At 41.5% G+C, this 14,394-nt stretch overlaps 1 protein-coding gene across 1 annotated transcript; it reads right to left on the bottom strand.

The window, feature by feature from the left end:
• Positions 1-5,298: 5,298 nt before the first annotated feature.
• On the bottom strand, positions 5,299-12,696 carry rgcc (regulator of cell cycle). Its single transcript, XM_003449513.5, has 5 exons — positions 12,530-12,696; positions 12,154-12,327; positions 9,278-9,388; positions 7,505-7,567; positions 5,299-6,034 (listed from the first exon to the last, which is right to left on the bottom strand). Exons 1-5 carry the CDS (start codon positions 12,555-12,557, stop codon positions 6,027-6,029), a joined length of 384 nt encoding a protein of 127 aa, XP_003449561.1. The 5' UTR covers positions 12,558-12,696; the 3' UTR covers positions 5,299-6,026.
• Between the last annotated feature and the right edge of the window lie 1,698 nt (positions 12,697-14,394).

The following is a 14,394-nucleotide window of genomic DNA, read 5'->3' as shown; positions in this document are numbered from 1 at the left end:
AACCAGACAGCATAAACTGACAATATAGGAAGGGCTGTATGGTCACAGAGGGCCATCTGGAATCTGTCTTTTTTTGTTTTTGTCTATGTATTGTGTTTTCTGTTGTTTGCTTATTAATGACTTTTTCTGTGTTTCACGTGGGAGAAAGGAAATATTTAACACATTAATCACAAACCTCCAATGTTTGCAAAGTAAACTGATGGATGCAGAATGCAGCCGTCATACTGGCTCTTTGGGATAGCACATCCATCATATGTGCAACACTCCAGTGACTCATCAGATGGAAATACAGGGTCACACTTCGCGGTAATGGTCATACACTCTGACTCAGGGTCTGTCTGCGAACTGTGGTCCACCAGCCACGTAGGCATCCGGTGTGATTCATGAGCCATATCTGGTATTTATTACCAAATTGGATAGTTGGATTGTTTGTAGACTAGAAAAGTTAAACTGCTTCAAATTAGGTTTTTGTTTCAGTAGGACAAAATATTAGTTTGATACAGTCCATCAAAATGAAGGTAAAGCAAAACTACTACAAAACTGGTTCTCTTCAATATTACTTTAAAACACACCAGTCATTTGCATTCCTTGTATTAAACTTTTCCAGTTTGTCTGAGGCTCAGAGGAAGTACAGATTCAGTTAAGAGCAGCCAAGGAAGGCAGCTGTGCCTAAAATTTGGCTGGGGACTTGGTAGGCTCGAATCCCAGTGATATCACCGCTTCTCCTTAGAATGTGCCAAAGCTTTATAACTTGCTAGTTGTGCTTTGCTACAGCCACATGTGCAACCTGCAGTGATGAGCAAATTTATAATGCATTGTATGTGCTAAGAATTCTGTTACTGAATAAAATATAAGCACATTTTTGCTTATATTAAAGTCATGTAAGGTTTTAAATTCAATTATTCATAAGCAAACAAAGCACTGAGAAGCCAATGTTCAGGTTTTTATTTTATTTATGTTTAATTTATTTATGTTTTCCACATTATGGTTAATTCAGTCTGCCTGAAAAGCAGAACTATGACAGATGGTAAATGGACTGGTTCATATATGGCACTTTTGTATTCTAAAAGCACTCAAAGTGTTTTACACAACTTGTCTCAGTCACCCATTCACACAAGTACTTCCTATTTAACATTCACACACTTCAGTTGATGCATCCGAGCGCAACTTGGGGTTAGTATCTTGCCCAAGGACGCAGGATGCACGCAGAGAGACACTAGCATTTATGGGTAACTTAGGATAGCAATTTAACCTTTGAACTGTGGGAGGAAGTTGAAGAACTTGTCACAGGCACAGGGAAAATACACAAACTAAGATAGCTATACGGAGAAAACTCGTTTTCTGCAAACATGTTTGTTTCTGCTCTAAATGAGGGAATTTTAACTTTGAAACCTGTTTTTTGTACACAGCCTCAAGCGACTACTTGAAGAACTGCAGTTGAACGTAAAGCTGTAACTGCCCTGGCATCTTAAATTAATAAGTTAATAAACATATTTCTATGAGAACGACTGGGAATTCAGTTTTGTGTTTGTGTGTGTGTGTGTGTGAGAGTGTGTGTGTGTGTGTGTGTGAGAGTGAGAGAGAGCGAGAGAGAGAGAGAGAGGGAGGGAGAGAGAGAGAGAGAGAGAGAGAGAACTCTAGTCTGAAGGCAAATGGCCAATTATTTGCACCGCTTAAATTGCAGCCACCCAAAATTTACTTTCCAGTGGACACTGGTTCATCTAAAAAAAACACAAAGTTCTAGAAACATGCTTCAGCTTCTCACAGAGCTCAATGAGAGAACATTCAAACCCAGATCAGAAAAAAGTAGAAGGCCCACAACGATTACATAACTGACTTTAGTCTGTTGTCATAATACTTTGTGTTATGGGTTTAGTCAGATTTGAAATGTTAACTCTTTTTTTCCATTCAACATTGTTTCTTAGTAACCAAACAAGCCAAAACGTCACGTCTCATTCTCCCTTAATATGTGAGTCTCTAGAAAACCGTCAAGCACATGCTGCTTAGCTTTCTATTCATTCACATGGACATCGACAGCAGTAAATTTACTCATTTGTCAACCCCAACACACCCACATATTGTTCAGATTTCCAAGCAGGCAGTGCCTCTGCTCTGTGAGTGTGAAACATCTGCCTTCTTACCAGAGAGTGACCCATAATTTCCAAGGTGGTGATAAGACTCCATCTTCATGCATAGGCCATTCAAAGTAATTTTAGTCATACAGTCCTGTGAAAAACTAAAGCAAATTTCAGTAGCTTGTAGAACCAGCTTTAGCAGTAACCGTTTTCTGTGTGACTTTATCAGTCACTCACATCATTGTGGAGAAATTTTGGGACACTTTTCTATATGACTGTGATGGCTGCAGTTACAGTCCCACAGTTATAATATCCACCAAATATTAGTGTAGAGGCTTATACATAACACTACACTAACATTTTTCTTTCTTTAAATATAGGGTTTAATTTATAGAATAATAACTGCTTTTGGTTTAGAATTAATTCACATATCCACATAACACTGCGTTCTAAAATAAGTGCCCCCTATTAGTTTACATTATTATGTATGATTTAATGTCTTTGCTTTCTGAACCTTAGTTGCAGCTGCTCCAGTCCCTTGATTGATGAGCCAAGAGGTGGAAAAGGGGCGGAGCCAGCCTATATTGAGAACAGCAAATTGGCTCATACCATAACACTTGATCATTGGGGGGAATTGGGATTTGTTATGTTAGTTTCAGTCTGGTTTTGTGTGTTTTACCCCTTTTTGTGTTTTTCTGGGCTGATCAGCCACTATTTAAGTTTCCCCCTTGTCTTGTTTAGAGAGGTCAGTTTGTTTGAGTTATCAGTATTGTTTGTTAACTTTGAGTAGAGTTCTGTTATTTTGACCTCTTTTATGGGTCCAAGATTTTTTTTTGTATGATTTAACCAACTATGTTTTTGGGTTCATTAAAAAAACTTTTTTGGATTTTCACCTGTGCCTGACTTTCTTTCACTGCTTGATCCATCACAATGACACTGGTTCAGTTCATTGTAGTTTTGCAGTTTTGTAGTCTCTCTTAAGGCCCTTAAGACTCTTTATCTTTTCACCTTGCTACGTCGCCTTATCTTGTTCTAGCCCTTTTTCCACAGCTGTGTTCTCCTTGCTCCTGACTCCCTGACTTTCCCACACTTCCAGGCCTGTGAATATGACTGCTGTCCACACTGCCAAGGCCAAAATTTCTACAGGATTGACCCATGTGGCCAAAAAGATGCTCACTGCTGCCAAGGGGGGAGGTTGTTTTATGTGTTATGTCAACAAGGACTGTCAGATCAGTGCCAGCTGCCCTCCAAACACCATCCAGTGGCAGTGGCACTGTACCCACAGCCAACCCTGTGCCAACTTCCCAGTGCCAACTGTACTGAAGAAACAACATGGACGGGTGTCGCAGTGCCAGCTTCCTGCCATCACATTAATACAGACTGGCATGGACTGACAGTAGTCTGGCCACATCCGCACACTTATTTGAACAGGTGGGGGTGGGAGTGTTGGCATAGGGGTATCTCTTTACATTTAGCTACAGATGAGAGATGATGATGATGAGATAGCCTTTATTTGTCAGTTGCAGGTCTTTTGCGCACACAGCCTGCATGTGTGCGCATGCAGTTCTGTCCTGAACTTTTAGATACTTAAGATGTTTAGATTCTTATTCATGATAACATACCATGAGTGAAAGATAGTCCTAGTCAGACTGATAAGTGGATTTGATAACCAAGACTGATAACCCAGAGCTCAGAAGAACTCTGTTGTCTTACACTAAATGCTGACTTTCTGAGACTTTTTCTCTTTACTTTACTTTGTATTAGAAAAATAAATGAAAACTTTTAATGATTTTACTTTGAAAAGCCTTTTAAATTTAGAGTTTGTAACTGTGCAACATGTTCCAGTTGGGTCATTAGAGGTAAAGTTAAGCCTCATATTGTTGTTGTTGTTCTCAAGTCACAGAAAGGACCTTGATGTTGCAGTGATGCAAGCAGGATTTCCTTGGCTCAGCAAGTAAGAATTTATAACAGAAACCTTGTATCAAAACCTCACTAGCAATAAAGACTAGTTGGATTATAGGAAATGTGAGATCATAATAGAAAAAAATAATATCATCTGAATAGCAGAGACAGAGAGGGGGAGAGGTTGGACTTGAGGAATCCTGAATAGACATCTATTGGTGAATTCTGTTATCCACCCTGTCCCCTTAAAGAGCCAATAACTGTGTAGTAGCAGCCTTATTATAGAAAGAAAATGAAGCGTCTTGGCTTCCTATATTCATACCATGAATTAGCACAGCATTTGTTCAGTGCTCTGGTGGTCTGTTGATTATGTTGGCGCTCTGAACTGACCCATAAATACAGCCGTAATGTGTAACCTAATCATATAATCTTGTGTATAACTTGGTGGGGAAAATCTTTTAAACATTTTCTTGGGCAAAGAATTCAAGTGAACATGTGTTTTTTATGCCCGTTTGACCACTGAAGTAATTTAGTTGGGGTCTCCAATTTTAAACACAAAACCTGGCCAATTAATTGCCCAGAGGTGGTACCGAGATGCCTAGTAAGTGTAAGGACTTGCTTCTGTGTACACCTGCTGCACTATCAGTAAGGAGGCATATCTACTCGTAGTTATTGACCTTTGACCTCTGCTGGTCAGCAGACATCAGATTCAGCTGCCGCTGAGGCTGGAAGGGGTCACGCCCTCCCATCTCCCTCCACCTCTGGAAATAGACACAATGTTACTTAAGAAGTTATGTAAGTCCAGCTTTGCCGAGTGGTTGATTCATGCGCACAGAAGTCAAGAGACTTGTAACACATCTTTCACTGTGCCTGTAGTTTTGCATGTAGGTATTACATTCTTGGAAGGAAGTGAAGGCTCTTCCTGCCCTTCTTTATGTAGTCTATGTTTGTGATTGATGGATCACATTAAGAGAACTATGTCTATGTTCCAAGAAACATTTGACACTCAGTGTAGATCTTGTTTGTTTTGCCTACAATGGCTTTAATTTCAGAGATAAACAGTGAGTGATCAGGTCACTGAAACACACAGGGCCATTTGTGCATGTGGTGTTGGTGGTCTTCCACTGACAGATCGCCACTGCTTTACCAGTCTAGTTCGCAAGACAGCATGTACACCTAGTGTGGTCGCTGACCTCTGGAAACACCTTCCTGCAGGGGAGTTTTCAGGATTTTTTTAAATCCAAAAACAAATTAAGTTCAGATGTGAACAGCCTAACTGAAGCTCGGAATAAAAAAAAAAGAAAAAAGACAAGACACGTGCTAATAAAAGAAAAAATTGTAATTGTTTAATGTTATCTCAGGCAGGTAGTAGCTGTATAAATACACAGATTATTTTCCAGTTTTTTTCAGAGATGGTTACGGCTTTAGTTCACATTTGATCAACTTTATTCCAGTCAACCTGTCAAATCTTAATCTGACTGTCCTGTCAAAACCAAGGCAAATAGAATTTGAAGCAGTTATTATTTACATATGATACAAAAATAGATTTCACAATAAAAGAGAGATATATTTACAATAAGAAGCTCTATAAAATACAAATATCTTTCTGTTATAAAAAGCCATTTCTTAAATAACTCTTCCAGCTCAAGTTTTGCACGAGGGAGTGTAATCTGGTCTGTGGCGGGATGAATTGTAATTCAAACAACGAATGTTCTAGCGTGCCTTTACTCCTCGCACCTTTAATGGGAGTCCATTACTTCATGGCTGCGCAGTATTCTTGTCCTACGAAGCTAATCTTAACCCTGACTGCAGTCTTTACAGCCATGTGGTCTGAAGTTAGTGCTGGGTTAACTTTAGGAGCGCTGAGCGGCTGGAACTGATGCTGTGGTCGAGCTACTTGGCAGCTGCTGCGCCATCCAGCTGCATCCTGTTGGGTGGTTTTCTGTGAGGGGGGGCAGGTGCATGTTAACTGTTCAAGGGGGGGTCCTCCAGACTTACACTCCCTCCTTCCCTCGTGGCCAGGCTCCAAGCTGACTGTGGGCCTCTGTGTCACATGCCTAGAGCAGACAGAGATGGACACGGTTAGAGGAGGACTCCCTGGCTCCTGGTTCTATTCTCAGAATGGTGGACGCTCAGCTTTACAGGCTGCTCATCGTAAACACTGGTGGCCCCAATAAACACACCGCGCTCTGTTGCTAACAGAGGAGCTGGCTGACTGCCTGAATGGCTAATTGAATGTCCAACTTTACAGACAGATGGGATGCCTGTGAAAGATGGACATTCAGTGGCTAAAACAGAGTAGGAAGCCTAAGAACAGACATGGAAATAAGAAAAGTTCCTCACTCCCACCCCTGTCTCTTTCCACTACTGACATTTAAAGTTGAAATTTCCGACAGGGTTTACCCCGGCACACATTCCTTATTCTCTGATGCAAGTTCCAACTCTGACAAGGCCTGAGCAAAGAGGAGGCCCAGCACAAATCAGCCATCTATTAGCCTGACATTGTGTAAGATACCAAATTGCTTTCTCCGATTACAGATTTGTGCGTTCCAAGTCAAGTTAGGTCAAATATTATTATTATAGCCCAGTAGGCTAGAGATGACAAATTTGCATACACCACGGAACATTCCCTACCTCTGGGTTGCCAAATATACAGCAAAGGTTCCAGATTCAGCCCACTGAATGGCTTTGCAGAGTGCAAAGACTGCAACAAGGAGGGCATAAATTTTGGAATTTTCACTGCATTTTACATTTGGAAGAACTGCGCTGCTAGTTGATAAGAATGAATGGTGTGATGACAGCTGTTATTTAGGTCACTGCTGGGTTTGCAGAGTTTATCCTGACATCACTCATGGCTACACGAGAGTAAGGTGGGGGTTTCTTTGCTTCACTACCACCACATATTGTTGAAACTGACTTGTTTCTCTAGAAACATCTCATCATTATCATTACAAATAGATGTTTTATTACCTGTAGTTATTTTCACATTGGAGTTAAACTTTACATGAAAAGAAAAGAAAGTAATAGGAACGGTTTGGAGGGTTGAACTGGGCTGTATGTGACCCACAAACTAAAATAAGTTTGACACCCCTGCTCTACACTAAGAGGATCAATTTGGATAAAGAACAAAAGCCCAGAGGAAAATGCCTCCATACAGGGTATATGTACCATACACGGAAAGAGACAGGGGAAGAATAGACCAGGATGAATATTATAAAGCAGCGTTCCACTGTGTACGATCTCCACTTCAAAGCTGAGTGACAGGTGAAAAGGGATATGCAGCCTTTCTCTCCAGTGTGACCCTGAAAGCCTGGAGGTCCATATAGCAAGCCTCAGCCACTTCATAATCCTGACACATCATTGTTTCATAGAAACCTGTGGGGTGGCTCTCATGGCATTTTATGAGCAGTTGTTAACAAAGCCGACACAGGGAACAAACGCTCCGGTTAATCCCGAGTAGCGAGCGGCACCAGCATACAGGCTAATTTATCTTGGGGCTCTGACAGCCGGATTGCATTAGCACTTACTCTCTAGTGTCTTGTCCAGGTCGGCGATGAAGTCCTCCAGCTCTTTAGTGTCGCCCAGTTTGGCTGCAATGGAAACACACAGAAAAAAAATCACGATTTTGAACTGAGCAGTTTAAATATAAGCCTCTTCAATCACTCATTACTACAGGGAGTGCAGAATTATTAGGCAAGTTGTATTTTTGAAGAATAATTTTATTATTGAACAACAACCATGTTCTCAATGAACCCAAAAAACACATTAATATCAAAGCTGAATGTTTTTAGAAGTAGTTTTTAGTTTGTTTTTAGTTTTAGCTATTTTAGGGGGATATCTGTGTGTGCAGGTGACTATTACTGTGCATAATTATTAGGCAACTTAACAAAAAACAAATATATACCCATTTCAATTATTTATTTTTACCAGTGAAACCAATATAACACATTCTCCACATTCACAAATATACATTTCTGACATTCAAAAACAAAACAAAAACAAATCAGTGACCAATATAGCCACCTTTCTTTGCAAGGACACTCAAAAGCCTGCCATCCATGGATTCTGTCAGTGTTTTGATCTGTTCACCATCAACATTGCGTGCAGCAGCAACCACAGCCTCCCAGACACTGTTCAGAGAGGTGTACTGTTTTCCCTCCTTGTAAATCTCACATTTGATGATGGACCACAGGTTCTCAATGGGGTTCAGATCAGGTGAACAAGGAGGCCATGTCATTAGTTTTTCTTCTTTTATACCCTTTCTTGCCAGCCACGCTGTGGAGTACTTGGACGCGTGTGATGGAGCATTGTCCTGCATGAAAATCATGTTTTTCTTGAAGGATGCAGACTTCTTCCTGTACCACTGCTTGAAGAAGGTGTCTTCCAGAAACTGGCAGTAGGACTGGGAGTTGAGCTTGACTTCATCCTCAACCCGAAAAGGCCCCACAAGCTCATCTTTGATGATACCAGCCCAAACCAGTACTCCACCTCCACCTTGCTGGCGTCTGAGTCGGACTGGAGCTCTCTGCCCTTTACCAATCCAGCCACGGGCCCATCCATCTGGCCCATCAAGACTCACTCTCATTTCATCAGTCCATCAAACCTTAGAAAAATCAGTCTTGAGATATTTCTTGGCCCAATTTTGACGTTTCAGCTTGTGTGTCTTGTTCAGTGGTGGTCATCTTTCAGCCTTTCTTACCTTGGCCATGTCTCTGAGTATTGCACACCTTGTGCTTTTGGGCACTCCAGTAATGTTGCAGCTCTGAAATATGGCCAAACTGGTGGCAAGTGGCATCTTGGCAGCTGCACGCTTGACTTTTCTCAGTTCATGGGCAGTTATTTTGCGCCTTGGTTTTTCCACACACTTCTTGCGACCCTGTTGACTATTTTGAATGAAACGCTTGATTGTTCGATGATCACGCTTCAGAAGCTTTGCAATTTTAAGACTGCTGCATCCCTCTGCAAGATATCTCACTATTTTTGACTTTTCTGAGCCTGTCAAGTCCTTCTTTTGACCCATTTTGCCAAAGGAAAGGAAGTTGCCTAATAATTATGCACACCTGATATAGGGTGTTGATGTCATTAGACCACACCCCTTCTCATTACAGAGATGCACATCACCTAATATGCTTAATTGGTAGTAGGCTTTCGAGCCTATACAGCTTGGAGTAAGACAACATGCATGAAGAGGATGATGTGGACAAAATACTCATTTGCCTAATAATTCTGCACTCCCTGTACATATACAGTACAATACATAGCTTATTTATGTCCACGAGTTTTCAAGGGCTTTTACTCACGTTTTGGTGACATTAGGGGAGGTGAGGTGGTGGTGGTGGGGGAGAGCATGGTGGGCGAGTTCAGTCTCTCGTCGCTGAAGCTGAAGCTGTTTCTGTTGAGAGACTCGGCACCTGTCAGAAAGAGACAGAAGAGAAAATGCAGGCATATAAGATCAAGCGAGTGCTCACTTTTCTCTACATCTGTGTCAGTGTGACAAGCTTCAGTGTGTAATCACTGCATTCTCCTCTAATGACACCCTTCCTCTCTGGGCTGTTGTGTGTGTGCCTCACAAACACGTGCGGGTACGGCACAAAAACAAAAGTGTTAAAATGAATCTCTACAGAAGACTTTGTTTTTCTTGCAGCAAAAATTTCTGGATGACTTCAAAGCTAAAAAGAAAAAGTCTTGATAACCATAAGTCAGCAGCTTTGACGCTGTTAGTGAAAGCAATATCAAAGGTTTTCCTGGGCAAAGAGGTCTCCAAAGGCAGCCAACTCTTCCCCTGCTCTTTAGTAAGATTTATGTTTGACATGTTCAAAACAGCAGAGCATGCTCTTATTTGGGATACTGTCTCTGTTTCTTATGCACAAATCTCTACACAAGTCTTACATAAATGATCTAATGGTCACCTTTATTTTGCCACACAGTACTTCAAACCACCACTCTTGCTTCACAGCAAAGAAGGTTCTGGGTTTGAATCCACCATCTGTGTGGACGTATGTTCTCTCTGGCTGCTCCGGCTTCCTCGGACAGCCAAAAGACTTGCAGTTAGTGGGGTTAGATTAACTAGTGATTCTAAATTGCCCGTAGGTGTGAATGTGAGTGAGACTCTTTAGTTGACCTGTTGGGGGTGTAGCTGGGATAGGGATAAATGTTTATCTGACAGCATGAAAGACTTTTTAAATCATTCTTTGTAGAAGTGCAAACCACACTGATAATAATGAATGTGTAGCTGTGAAGTGTGTGTTCTCAAACTAAGATTAGGCTACACTTAAAGATGCCGATGTGTATCTTGCACCATGTCTGAGATGTCAAGCACCCACTTGTTCCCGCCTCTCTGACCAATGCCTCTCCCACAACTCTGGATTGTGGGAAATTGCACAACATGGGATAGAAGACACCACACAGGAAGTGCAAGTGGAACACACACACACACACACACACACACACACACACACACCGATGAGGCCTTAATATCTGCACTTGACTGGAACCTGAACCTCTCTCATTTCTCAGCTTCCTCTGCTGCTCTATATTCATGTCTGTCTGTCCTTCTTATTCACTCCTACATTCTTCATACCACTTTCTGTGGCTCTCTGTCGCCTCTCTCACTCACACTGACACTCCAGGGTGCAGCTCCAAGACTTTTTGTCATTTATCTACGCCTTCAACACTCAATACATCTATCAGACTTCGAGACAATAGGTGGCCCCTGTGGGAGACAGGTCCTTCGTCATTACTTCACTACCATGGAGAGGACAGGGTTCAAGCAGGAATCTGATCCACTGATCAAATCAGCAAGCTCATTAGTGCCATAGACACATGTTCAAACACCTTCCCTGTGTTTGTATCACTGATGTTGCTCCCTGCGAGATCATCAGTGATAATGGCCCCTGTTATTGTGCAATTACCTAGTTTTAAACGTCTGATTCCCTTTCTAGCATATATCGTACATTTGAATGTGTGGTTATCTAGCCTGCACACCCTCTCTCCTCCCTTAGACAGCCCGACCCACTGGCATGTGTTTGGAAAAGTATATTTGCACATGGGGACATGAAGCATATTTTTCTCTGTGTATCAGCATACAAGGCTATCCCACTTGCCCCCCTGAAGCCAGCTCTGCAGCTGGGGGAAGCTAGACTTTTAAGACACCGTATGGTAGAGTGATATGGTAACGTATGACGGTAAACCTTTAGAGACGCAGCCACAAAATAGGGGCAGGTGTGCCAAAATATGCAGCTCAACGTGACGCCAACATCTCTGAAGCATGAGAAAGGGATTTTCTCTCCCTGCTACTCTCCCTGCGTGCGAGCATACATGAAGGCGTATGCAACAGTTTGATGCTTGACTCGGGTGCCCTCTGGATGCGGCACTGTAAATGCAAACAATACCCTAATCAATTTAAAATAGTCTGTATGCTTATCTGTACCTCATACACCTGTGAGAATGTTAATATTTAACTTTCAGTAAGTTTAGCAGTGTGGCGATCCCGATTCCAGTTATGTCGTGTTTGCACTTCTTGTGGATGTGGAATGTGGTCTCTAGCATTTCCTCCTATTGAGAATAATGATTCCTGCTCAGTTTTCTTGTTTAGTTGATGTTCAAATGTTTGCTAGCGTTTTTATGTAACTGTGTGGTATTTGGGCCACTGTGACATTAATCAGAAATTGAATTTAGATACTTTTGTTTAATTGCTGCAATACTAAATTAAAATTAAATAACACTCTTATGTTTATGTGTACTATATTACATTGATGTGACATATCCTCCTCAAGTGCAGTACACTCAAGACAAACAAGCTTGTGAACCTGGCTTTTTAAAAAGGTTTCCTTACTTAGAGAGTTTGCATGTTTTTTACATAAAGCAAACTTTACAGTGTATCTGATAAGACACTACACACCCAAGGCATAAAGTTCACTATAGGAGGAGTGGTACTGCAGAGATAACAAACCCTGTGTCTTCATTCTGCAGAGAAGTATAACGTGTCATTATTTTGTGACACTTTGTAACTCTTGTCTGACTGTCTGGAGTCCAATTTAATTGCTCCATGTTAAGGATCACAACAAAGTGGAACCACTGAACTTTTCCATTGGTTAGATAACCATGGTAATATCCACACGGGATAATACTGAGGAGCAGGTGAGCCCACAGTAAATCACAATCCTTGCCCACTTACTCTCTGTGTCGCTGATGCCGCTGTCGCTGACACTGGCGCTGCTCCTCCTCTTCATGGTCTTCAGGTGTTCGTCGTACCTGAAGTGTCGCTTCTCCACCGGCGACGTGAAGTCTTCGATCACCGCGTCGAACTCGCACAGCACATCGTTCAGATCCTCCTCGTTGATGAACTTGGCTGCAAAGGGGGGAAAAATAATTCACAAAAGTGAAATAAAATGTAACGAAATGAGCAAACTGTTGATGTTATGATTCAGAGCTGGAAATCATTCACGTAGCACATTGTTCTATTCTTATATAAACACAACTGCAATTCAATTATCGTATTCATATATAAGATAATATTTATATACTTATATATTTAAAACAAACGACATTACCTTGAGGTTTCAGCTTTGGGGACTTCATGACTCCACTAGTCCGCTTAGAAATGATCCAGAAACGTCGTGAAAACTTCTAAATAAATAAATGTACCCCTCAGCGTAAAGTCCCACTTCGTCGCAGGATGCAGCGCTGTTTCAGGTCTTTATCTAACCTCCAGGTCAAGGACGGGCGCTTTTTAACGAGTCCTGAGGAGTGGGGGCGGAGACGCAGGGAAGGGAGGGGGAGCTTATGCGTGTGCGCGATCTCTTACGTGCCCCCCATGACCAATAAAGCTTCCCCCGGCTAAAGTTACGGTCCTGACGTCTCCTTCTTAAAAGTATGTTTGTAAACAACTTCTATGTCACTTGCCAGGCAGAAGTGTAATGCAGGGATATTTATAATCACGAGTCAGTGCTTTTCATATTTTATCACCGGGCAAATCGTCACAGTAGGGTGAGTAAGTAGCCTCATCTTTGATGAATGACCAAGTTTCTATAATCAAACTGCGTTTCCTCTCTTTGCAAGAAAGGAAATGAGAGTATGATCAGTGTGGGGCATCTTTAGATCAATGATTAACTCGGTACATCTCAGCCTTACTGTGAGTGATTGATTTTCATTCACACAGTGGGAAACTGCGTGTTTGCTGCTAGTTATTCATAAAGAGACAAAACACCGATAGATCCCATAGAAAATCAAGTTATTGAATAATTTCTCTAAAGAATGAGAATTTATTCTGGTTTTATAGACAGAACACTATTCACGTTAAATAATCCTGCACTGTACTCAGATAGGACCTCTAAAATCCAACGAGACAGCTCGTTTTGCACTGTATGATCTCCAGGATCTCCGGGGCTCTTATCAGGGACAGAGCATGGTCTCTAAAGACAAAACTTTATTTCTGTGCCAGGAAAATATTTTGTCTAGGTCCGATTTTCTGCCATCGTGAACCTGCAGTGACATCTGGTGGTGGAATCTCACAGTTGCAGCTGATCTTTGCTCAGCTGATCTTTGCAAAGCAACAGTCCAAAAAATCTCACCTCAGTTCCTTGTGTTAGAATTTTGAACTGAACTCTAATCTACAGCACCAAGTACAATTTAAGGAGGGCTCTCTCAGTGTATCGCCTTTGCTTTCATTTCCAAATAAAAACTGAGCAAATCATCCGCTGAGGAGTCTGTGTGTCAGGTGAAAGGTAAAAAAAGTACACTTTGAGACAGTTTTGATCTCACGTTAGGCTCGGCTCTACCAGAAAACCCTCAGTTCACCAAATTATTACGGTTTCAAAAAACCTCAAGTCAGAGGCCACATTGACTTACAGTAAGGACAGCACATTGGATAACTGAATCAAAACATGGTTGCTTTTCTGAGCCTGGTTCTCCCAGAGGTTTCTTCCTTCTAAAAATGAGTTTTTCCTATCTCACTGTCACCAAATTCTTCCTCATAGGGGGTCGTCTGATGGTTGGGAATATTCCTCTGTTATTGTATGGGCTTTACGTTACAATATAAAGTGCCTGTCGTACCTGTGTATATAAATACAATTTTTGTTGAATTGAATAAGTACATTTAATACTGTTATGTGGGCTTTGAATAACACGTTTATCCAATATAGAGTCATTTTTCCTAAGACCTAATATTTATAAACCTAGAGCCACAGTATTATTATTATTATTATTGTTAACACTATTATCTAAAGCATTTCCAAATCACACAGTTAAGCAGCTGCTCCGAGGCAGAATGTGGGTGTCCGATAAAGCTATCTGTGAGTTGATTTGCCTCCATAGATCAGTAGTAAAGTAATCCAGACATGCTGAGACTTTCACGCCTCTGGTGCCCAGTTTAACATGATCAGCAAATGGATAAACATAACATGTGTGTGCAGCTGCA

Source organism: Oreochromis niloticus, linkage group LG16 (genome assembly GCF_001858045.2).
Source record: "Oreochromis niloticus isolate F11D_XX linkage group LG16, O_niloticus_UMD_NMBU, whole genome shotgun sequence".
In the NCBI taxonomy this organism is placed as follows: Eukaryota; Metazoa; Chordata; class Actinopteri; order Cichliformes; family Cichlidae; genus Oreochromis; species Oreochromis niloticus.
Note: the sequence above shows the minus strand (reverse complement) of the source record. Positions and strands in the feature narration are given on the sequence as shown.